Source organism: Indicator indicator, chromosome 16, assembly GCF_027791375.1.
Source record: "Indicator indicator isolate 239-I01 chromosome 16, UM_Iind_1.1, whole genome shotgun sequence".
Classification (NCBI taxonomy): domain Eukaryota; kingdom Metazoa; phylum Chordata; class Aves; order Piciformes; family Indicatoridae; genus Indicator; species Indicator indicator.
This window is the reverse complement of record NC_072025.1, coordinates 5122317-5132981: the sequence shown is the minus strand read 5'-3', so window position 1 is coordinate 5132981 and position 10665 is coordinate 5122317. Positions and strand designations below refer to the sequence as shown.

General features: G+C 38.5%; 1 protein-coding gene across 1 annotated transcript in view; it reads right to left on the bottom strand.

Annotated features, from left to right (window-relative positions):
* Positions 1-766: 766 nt before the first annotated feature.
* HERC1 (HECT and RLD domain containing E3 ubiquitin protein ligase family member 1) overlaps positions 767-10665 on the bottom strand; it is a 75620-nt gene continuing 65721 nt past the window's right edge. Inside the window, exons 65-77 of the mRNA XM_054387952.1 lie at positions 10282-10437; positions 9710-9832; positions 9037-9139; positions 8314-8483; positions 7612-7750; positions 7177-7346; positions 6677-6846; positions 6338-6503; positions 4364-4440; positions 3700-3952; positions 3311-3463; positions 2032-2337; positions 767-1107 (exon numbers count right to left, since the gene is read on the bottom strand). Coding sequence (XP_054243927.1) covers positions 922-1107; positions 2032-2337; positions 3311-3463; positions 3700-3952; positions 4364-4440; positions 6338-6503; positions 6677-6846; positions 7177-7346; positions 7612-7750; positions 8314-8483; positions 9037-9139; positions 9710-9832; positions 10282-10437 — 2172 coding nt within the window. The 3' untranslated portion in view covers positions 767-921. The remainder of the gene's footprint in view (positions 1108-2031; positions 2338-3310; positions 3464-3699; positions 3953-4363; positions 4441-6337; positions 6504-6676; positions 6847-7176; positions 7347-7611; positions 7751-8313; positions 8484-9036; positions 9140-9709; positions 9833-10281; positions 10438-10665) is intronic.

Here is a 10665-nt window from a genome sequence, read left to right as displayed (position 1 = left end):
ACCAAAACCTCCTCTGCTAGCCTGTCACATTCATTTCCATTCTTTTGTACTGATCACGAATCAACTGCATCAATCTGTACATTAAAAAGGATTTTTTTTTTTTTAATGTAAGATTTAAGGGTTTCTGAGTCAAGATGGCAGGATGCTATTATTGTCAACCAGTACTACTCTGGAGAAAAATGTTTAGATGAAAGTCAATAAGGAACCAAGTACAATGCTAACTTCAAGTACAAGGAATAGTGGATATACCTGAAAAAAACCAGTACCTCAAGGACATTAAGAATGCAGAGCACAGTACTACACATCACATTCGTTGAAGATAAACATTTTAAGATGCTTCAAATATGTCACATCTTAGCTGAACACAGCAATACTATAATTTCCTGAGACAAAATATAAAAGTATGAAGACTGAGTAAACCAAGCACAGTTCACAAATGCATACAAGCAACTGATTCTTGAACTTACTTTATTTTTCTCTGCATAAGGAACCCTGCACAGGCAATTCAAATTAAAACAAAATAAATATGTGAATATTCATGTAAAACTGTCCTTGCTAATGAACAATTATACACAATGTACAACTCTTCATGTTCACTGGGAGGGCGTACAAACGTATTATTTCCAACAAAAATGCACCAAGATGTCTCCATGCAAACTTATCAAAAGTGACCCAAAAAGGAGAAAAAAACCCTAATTGATCATACTTTTTTTCATTTTCCTTTTTTTTTTTTTTTTACAATCACAAAAAAAATCTAATTTATTTTTGTTACATTTGGAGTAACTAAAGTGTGGCCACTGTCTATTAACATCTGGTTTTACTCTCCTAAAACATCTATGGTTACTGTAAAACTATGTCAACAATGAATTGGACTTAGGGCACTATTTGTAGTAAAAGGAAGATGATTTTGTTCACAGAATGTTAATAATCTGTGTCTGAGCCCTCTGCATTGTCCACATTCCTTGAGAGCATATAATTGTCCATGTCTATAGACCTGCAATTATTGATTGCATAGCGCAAACGCTCTGCCATGATTAGTTGACTGGAGTAAGGTGGGAGCCTCAGTTGAAAGAAACAAGTCTGTGAGGTAGGCAAGCTGTCGTAAGGCTGTGGAAATGAATAAAAGGTGGACACTGTTAAGTTGTGAATGAAGCAAAAAATAAAACACATCCATATTTCATTGCCCCCTTCCTTTCTTGCCTCAATCAGTCACCATTTTCACAATCTATCTCCAAATTCCTTTTAAGAAGCAGACTAGCCTCTCTTGTTCCATCCTTAAGTGTGAGCAAAACAATGGTGTATCACCTGCTCTGTAAATAATTCAACTCACTCATGACATTCAATAATTTGTAACATTGACTATACTACTGTGTAGCACCCCACTGGAAGATACCAAGCAACATTTAAATTACGTATCACAGTGTGCCCTAACATAAGGGACACCTAACTAAAGACGATAGTCAAACCACTTAGATTTTGCCAAGTTTTTGACTCATGTAGTTCAGAGAACATGCTTTCACTGCACAAAACCTAGAAACAATGACAAATGAAGGCAATCCTATATACTTTATGATCTAATATAGTTTAAAGTCCCTTCCAACACAAATCATTCCATGATTCTATAATAGCATAAGCTCACTGCCATGGTATTAAGAAGTTAAGAGCTCAGCAGTGATCACATACTGCCACTTACACAGATTTAAAACTTTAAAAATACAAACAGGAGTGAAAATGATCAGACAACAAAAGAGATTGGAACAGAAAATTACTGTGGACAAGTTGTAATAAAAGAAGGGTTGATTCTCATGCAAGAGCTTGTCTTGATCTCCAAACAGAACTATCATAAAGGCACCAAATTAATTGAGATTAAATTAATATAGTGTATATACTTCTACACAATTAAAATGCCTGGGCTTAATAACTCAGAGCATATCCCATCCCACTTTCTCTGTGAATTTATAATTATGGAAATGTGTTTCCTTTTGCCAAAGGACTAAACAGGAATAAATATAGAAAAGAAAACAGTCTTACCCTATCAACCTTCATTATTTGGAATCGCTGAGAGATATCAGCTGTGTTGGCTGGCAATCGAGATCTTCCTGACACAAACCTCATGAAAAGGACCCTCTCCTCATTTGAAAATTCTTCAAGGGTATGCCAGAACCACTGGACTAGCTGATGCTGCTCATCAACTTCCCTATATCGCACAACTTTCTTCAGAACTTCAACTGATATTTCTGGCATTCCACAGACCATTTGCTCCAACTGCTTGGCAGTCAGAAGAGACAACAAAGGAACTGGAACAATCCAAGACATTCCTTCTCTTACAGCAGCCACCTATTGCCCAAAAAAGAAGAGACATTGGAAGTACAATTTTCTTACCTTTGCCACTTACTGTATCACCCAAATACAAAAGTAACATGTCAGCTGAGAAATGGGATAAAAAGAGAATTATAAAACATCTAGTAAACACAACACATATGCATCCCCTGTAATGGCTGGCTGCTTTCTCAAAATCCTGAAGAGTATTACAGCTATTTAACATTGTAACTGCACATTACAGAATGTGTTCTGATACAAAAGAGAACTTTAAAAAGACAAGTTTGCAACACAAATGATGATGGCTAAACCAAAAATGAGTTTTAAGTACCACACACTTGAGCTGGAACAGAGTCACACTTATAAGAAGTCCATGCTTGCCCTAGAAGACTTAGGATTTACTACCCCTGATGCAAAAGTTACTTTTCTAAAGCTGATAATATCATGTATGCATTTATATCTTGAGAAAAAGGAAAAGAATTTTCCTAGCATCTAATTAGCGTCCTACTTTCACAAGCTTTGCTATCCAAATGACATTATTATGCCAAAGTACACAAATAGGTAATTAACGCTTCTTAAAACAGATCATGAAATATTCGTAGCTTCTGTGCTACAGCAGAAAAGTGTTTGAAGTTAAACAAATGTTTGTCAGAAATTTCATTTATCTCTTGTCTGTGTTGCTATGATGTCTAACAGTAGACAGTGTGCACAATTGCAGGTTATCTTCTTCAATGGGATTCCCAGTTGCAGTGGGACTACTGTAATGCAAGACAAGTTCTGACTTCTTTTGTCAGCTGAGTAACTATTAAGAACATTAGGACAACTTTAAAACAAAACCCCAGAACACTGAGTTAAAAAAAGCCACAGGGACTCAAGCGAGATACAGAAAGCCAAGCTGTTGTTACTCCCTCCTACACTGCAGTGGAAAATTGCACAAATCACACCCACTGTTGGCAGTAGCAAGGAGGACAGGGGTCACACAGATTCTTACCTGACGGTCCATTTCATGGAGTCTATACTCAATTGCCCGCTCCACGTATTCTTTCCTGTTTGAAAAGGTAAGTGGAATACTGTTCCCTCCAGGGATTATGGGAACCATTTTACCATCAGCACTTTGGCCAACAAAAGAATCTAAAGGAATCATCTGTCAAGCAAAACAGGGAAAGTACATTTAGTAGTAAGCCACTCTAGTGATCTAAGTTTAATATTTTATTATAGTTGTAGGTGACTGATAGCAAGATCACAAATTGCTTCCAAATGAACAAGTGCTTCTTATGCCACTAATAGAAATATTGAATTATAAAAATACTGAAGTTAAAGTCAACATGACAGAGTAACTGCCTTCAAAATAAACCTAAAACTTCAACTTTCCTATCTTACCTCATGGAAATTTTCTTCAGTAATCCCACTGTCTTCAATGTGAAGAATGCTGTTGAGGGTCTGCACATAGAGCAGATCTACCTCCTCCAAATCCTCCAAGATGAGTGGGATACAACAAAGTTGCTTCCAGACCATTGGAGCCAAATGAAGATCTAATGGCTTTTTTGTACGAATAGCTACACCCATGAGAATGCCCAAGAATTTAAACTGCATCAGATGTTCATCTAAACATGCTGAAGGGTTAAAGAGAAACCTGAAAGAAAAAGAATCAGTGGAAATACTCTACTATCATTTCTATGCTACTTCAGTAAAAGACAAAGCATTTCTAAGCAGAGCATAGTAACTGGCAACATGATTAACAACAGCAAAGCATGCCCAAATTAAAAGATCATTATCTTTAGCTGTTAAAATAAAGAAGGCCAAGACAGGCAGAACTAATCCTGACCACAAAGGGCACCATTCCTGCTGTTACTCTGAATTCTGCATCAGCAGTCCAGCAAGTTCACATTAAAATCATGCCCTCTCCTCCACAATAAAGTAACACCACTACCTGAAGGAAAAAATGCACTAGAGAGAAACATGAAGTCTCATTACTTGGTATAAAATGGTTAATAAAAGATGTTAATTTTCACTCACTAACATCTGCAATAAAAGCACAACTTACCTATCCCTATTGTAGCCTACTTCAGCTGTAGCATTTGGGGAAGGAATTAGCAAGTCTACTATTCCAGTTTCCAGTTCCTTAAAAATCAACAACAAAAAAAAGCCTTCTCAGACACAGGGATAACAAACCTATTACAGAAATATTCTTACATTACAACTCTTTAGGAAAGAACCCAGGTCCCCAGCCCTCAAGTCCCTACCTGAATCAACCCTCCTCTAGTCTTAGAGGTGTCAGAAATTCCATTAATAAATGGAGTTCTTCGGTTTCTTCCATCCTGTATCCTAATTCTAACTTCAGTGTCAGCTCCAGCACTATCCATAGCGGTAGCCCTGTTCCAGACTAAGCAGATACACTAATTGTCCTCACTAATCCTCATTCTTTGGGTTTTGAGGCTCCCAGAAGAATAGAATTTCTCCAGTCAGCATTTACTTTGAATCCTTCTCCTGGCTACCATCACAGTTGTGTCACAGGGCTGAGACATCTTTCAAACTCTAGGCAGCACATGTTAGCACTGACCAGCTTTTATCTTAGTTCTGCTAGTCTGAAGCCTTCAGCTTCCAGAGGAATCTGAAAAGAGAGCTATGTTGACAACAGCAACAACATCCTGTTAACAGGCAAAATGTGCTACTGATCTCTTTTCCAGCACTGAATCTAAACAGTGACAAGTATCTTTGGCCATGTGAGAAACACCTTCCTGAGGTGTTTCTGCATTGCATGCATGGAATGCATTGGAATCTGTTCAACATCTTCATCAGTGGTGTTGATGAGGGGACAGAGTGTCTGCTCAGCAAGTTTGCTGATGATACCAAACTGGGAGGCTTGGTTACGCCTGAAGGTTGTGCGGCCATTCAGCTAGAGTTGGACAGACTGGAAAGCTGGGCAAAGAGGAACCTAATGAGGTTCAACAAAGGTAAGTGCAGAGTCCTGCATCTAGGAAGGAATAATAAACTGCACCAGTACAGATTAGGAGGTGATACGCTAGAGAGCAGCGCTGTGGAGAAGGACCTGGGAGTCCTGGTGGATAACAAGTTATCCATGGGACAGCAATATGCCCTTGTGGCCAAGAGGGCCAATGGGATCCTGGGGTGCATTAAGAGGAGCGTGGCCATCAGATTTAAGGAGGTTCTCCTCCCCCTCTACTCTGCCCTGGTGAGACCTCACCTGGAATATTGTGTCCAGTTTTGGGCTCCCCAGTTCAAGAAGGACAGGGATCTACTTGACAAAGTTCAACAGAGGGCTACGGGGATGATTAAGGGACTGGAGAACGTGCCCTGTGAGGAGAGGCTGAGACCTGGGGCTTTTTAGTCTGAAGAAGACTAAGAGAGGGAGTTTAATAGATGTTTATAAAGATCTGAGGCCTGGGTGTCAAGATGGATGGGACAGGCTCTGCTCAGTTGCACCCTGTGACAGGACAAGGGGCAATGGATATAAACTACAGCACAGGAGGTTCCACCTCAATTTGAGGAGGAACTTCTTCACTGTGAGGATCACAAAGCACTGGAACAGGCTCCCCAGAGAGGCTGTGGAGTCTCCTTCTCTGGAGACTTTCAAGACCCATCTGGACTCGTTCCTGTACAACCTGCGCTAGATTCTATGGTCCTGCTCTGGCAGATGTGTTGGAGGTCCCTTCCAACCCCTAATATCCTGTGATCCTGTGAACTTTTCTTATAGAATATATAGGCTGCACAGAATATGAACTGCAAAATGCTCCAAGGATGTCTAGGAGCAGTCTCAGAATTTTGAGGGGTCTGCTGTAATACCAGTAATAGTGTGGCCTTATGGTATATCTTTGCCACAACCCAGAAAGATTTCTTTATCTTCAAAGACATCCCTGAACAGGCAGTCTAGTGCTGTTGCTCAGGACTGAAGAACAGGTATTTGCTTCGCTGAAAAAAGGAATCTGAAAAACACTAAAAGCCACCAGAAAGAACAAGACCTCCACCCAGGTATTTTGAACTAACGGCCTTTTCATACCTGACACATTTCTGTAATAGTGTCATCAAACACTCCGCCTGCATCATCAGCTCCTTCTCCAACCAGTTTCACTTTCCAGGCACGGGAAGGCAGGCGAAGGTCTGATGCATTCAGCTTTACTACTTGTCTTGCTATCTGTACAAAAATGGGCTTGCATTTCCGACCTCTTTCAAAAAAACAAGAGAGACAGCCATACAATGTAACTCATGAACACACGATGCTACTGCAGTCACTTGATTTACAAATGCGTAGAGAGAGATCTCAGCATAACAAAAATTATGGAAAATGTGTCAATATTGGTTTGAGGTCTAATACAAGGCCTATGAAAACAAGACTGACCTGGTTGATATCCTCTTCACAGTAATCTGTGGCCCATAGTTCTTCCCTTGAACCATAGTTTTTCCTATAGAGCGTACCATGGGGAGTGTGTATACTCGTGGTGCTAGCAAGGGCCTTAGCTGTCCTTGAACTATTCCCCATGTTCCAGCATTGTAATGTGATGTACTGTTCTGCAATAAAGCAGGATGAGAAATAAACATTAAGAAAGGACATAAACTCAATTGTTTACAGAACAGCAGTCTTCACAGTAATCACTAGCACTTCAGTGTTTCACTTTTTGGTTTTAGCTTTGAGGCTAATAAATTTTTGGAACCTGAAGCACTGAGACGTCAACGTTAGAATAAGTGAAAACAAATGACGATACTTTGACAAAGTTTGCTTTAATTGAGGCTTATGCATTTTTTACTACAAAACCCTGTAGAACTGGGTATTCAGAAACTGTCCAGAGACACAGCTTAACAGAGCATAGCTGCACTGTTTTTTCCCAAATGGAATTTTACCTGGTTATTGGGACTGAGGTTCAGTAATCTCCATGAAGAGTACATGAGGTCAGAAAAATGGTACAGCAGTCTGAGCCTTGCCCTTACTGTATGAATGCTCACTTCTTTCAGTGCCCCATACTGTGGTGGAATGGCATCAGGTAAACCAAGCTGTAAAGGCACTGAAACACCTGCCCCAGAAAAAGAAAAGAAAGCATTATTTGATTAAGGGGACATGTACTGCTTTCAGCTGGGAGGGAGCAGATTTTCTTTGCAGTAGGCTTGTACAGTGCTTAGCTGCCTACTGGAGTTAAACCATGACAGCAACAAAATGAGGAAACTTAAGTTTCTTAATTTGAAAAACTGGAAGGATATAAACCAAAACATTTGCACTCATCCCCCAAGAAACACAAAGACTATAAAATAACAGCCATACAAACAATCTCAGTTCTTCACCTGGAGCTCTTGGTGGAACAGGGGGAGCTGTCCAGGCAGCACTGTGGCATCGTCCTGCCGAAATCTGTCGAACGTTCTTTCCTTGCAGGACTGTTATTAGGGTTGGTTCTCTCACATGGTTTGTATGGCCCAGACCAAGCTGAAAATTCGTAACAGATGTAAAAGGCACAAAGAAGAATCAACAACTGTGATGATACTTCTATAATTCCCTAAGTAAAAATTCGGAGCAAGTGATAAGAAACGGTACTTATCTACAGCATATACTGGGATAAAAAGTGTCATACGTATTTTATTGTGCTAGCATTTACCTTTTCTCTTTAATAGAATACTGCATCCACACTCTATAGCGGCAGCAGATCTAGTTGTCAGAGAGACCTTAAAACATCTAGAGATTGTTTGCAAGCTCATTTGCAGACTGAGGAACTAATCTATGCTGCTAAGCCATCTATGTTGCACAGTCTTTTTCATGCATACACAATAGAGCTTATGTGTCTCTTCCATGCAATTTAAGTACCATCTTTGTCCTAGCACATAAATTCTTACAATTGTGTTTATGAAAATGCAATTTGAGTAAAAAGAAAAATTTACTGAAGCTATTCTGACTTGTTACTCAGTTTCATATCATATTCGGATTTCATATTGTACTGGAAAGTACAATTATAGCCTCATAAAGGTCAGGAACAGAGAGGGAGCAGTACATACCTGCCCTTCAGAGTTGCTACCCCAAGCATACACATCCCCAGTAGATGACAACGCTAGTGTATGCTCTGCTCCCACAGCTATGTCTTCAATGAAGATTCCTGACAGTACTGGAACTTGTTGAGGTCTGTTATGATTTCGAGCACGACCTTCTGGCAAACCTATCAAGCGATCTAAAATTGAAAGCACATGTATATGCATGTAAAGAACATTAAAATGTTAATTTTACTTGCAGGCAGGATTCAGGAAGGAACAAAAAGCACTTCTACATACTTATTAAAATAAGGACTTCTGTATCTAAATGTGTGGTTTTATAATACACGAGAAGTTTAAACATGTTTAATTCAGTGCACTTGGAAATTCTCCTGTTCAGACTTTTAAACAACTAGTGCACACGTATGATTTACTAGAGAATGTACATTTTTAAGTAACCTGATTTTTTCAGATGTAAAAATCCAACGAAGTTTTAAAAAAGCACTCTTCAAAAAGTAAATTAGTAAACTGAAAGTCTATACTGAGATCAAACTAGAGAGAGCTTCAAATCTTGACTTTAAATGTATGTTAAAATTGCATTGTTGAAGTTCCAAAATTCAGATTAGGGCAGCACCAAATATAAAAAGTACCATTAGATCAGTTTTATAATGCATGTATCTTAACATTCTTCTTTTTAACTTGCAATGCACACAAACCTATAGATGAAAGGGTTCAAATACCATGTTGTCCTACCTTGTCCAAAAGTATATACATGACCATCTTTCGTCAGTGCAACAGAGAACTGGGTTCCACAGGCAACTTTTTTAATTCCAATTCCACAAAGAATATCCACTTTCTAAGGGATAAGTGAAAGAAGAAACAGCTATGGTATTATGAGGACATAAACTGTAAATAACCATGAATTTTATCTGTAACTCCAGCTTCCAAAAAGAAACATTATAGTTTCCTCTGTGCAATACACACAACGTAGGATTACTCTAATTAATGCTTATAAATTAGCACAGGAAACTGAGACAAAGTTTTCTCTTTGTTTTTAATGGAATTAACACCTTATTCTATATATAACGATTGAAAACACCTTTTTGTTTTACTGGGGTCGGGGGTGTGGTAAGAGAGAAAGCAGATGAAGGTATAAATAAGCATCTCCCTAGATTCCAAAATAAGAAAGCTCTCCTCTTTAAGCCAATACTTAATTTTTTGCTACTTGTTTTGACATTGAGATAAGGCCATTATCCTTTAAAGTCTCAGAGTCAGCAAAAGATATAATCAGAATTATTTATGCCAGTTTGTATTACAACAGTAGATGGAATTACTAATTTAACTTCTGAGCAGTCTGAACAGTGTGTAGTATGTTGTAACATCACTGAAAATTCATACAAAGAATAATTTCTCTACGAATTCTAACCTGTGGTGACGATTTGGCAGTGGAATTCCCCAAACCAAGTTTACCATAATCTCCATCTCCAAAAGCCCAAACCATTGAGCCATCTGTTGACACAGCTACAGTATGATTGAGTCCACAGGCCACCTGGTTGAGAGAAATATGTTACTACAACAGCTTTGGCTAACACAGTACTAACTCAAACATCCAAACTACCTTTAAGAAAAGAAACATCCTGTTTAAAAAAAAAAAAAAAACAACAAAACAAAACAGTAAGCTTTTAAAACCATTACAACTTCCCTTGCTTATCAGTGTTTTTATTAAAGACATTTACAATCATGGTGGTACTCTCTAAGTATTAGCTTCCTCTCAGCTCCTAGACGCAAAGGACAGTATTTTGCTATGCATGCTCACTGTTTAACAGTTTTGCAGATCAAGAGAGTCAGGGAAGCAATTACGAAAAAAAAATAATTACATAGTGAAATTCTGCCATTATAATCAAAATAAAAGCCAAGGTTAAAATAACCCAGAGCACTTAAATGTTCAAAACATCAACTTCAAACAAAGATATATTGCTAATTTTAGATAAACCATGCCTGTCCAATCTGGTAACCTTCCAGCGCTGTCACTCTTTCTGGAAGTTTCTTATTGGAAGTATTTCCAAGTCCTAAGCGACCATAATCACCATTTCCAAATGTAAAAAGTTTGCCATCTGCTGTCACCACAGCTGAGTGTTTGAAGCCACAGGACATCTGGAAGGAACGTAATTTTTACATATATTTTAAATTTGGAGGGAAAACTGTATTAGCTATTACACATAAATATGTAATACCTATTCCTCCCCTAAACTATAACCGTTTTACAAAGAGCTAAACCACAGATATTTTAGTATTAATGATTTCTCCAACAACCCATCTTTTATTCCTCTCAACAGTAACACTGTGCAGGAGGAAAGGTGGAAAAAGGATTTCAGGTGTTTA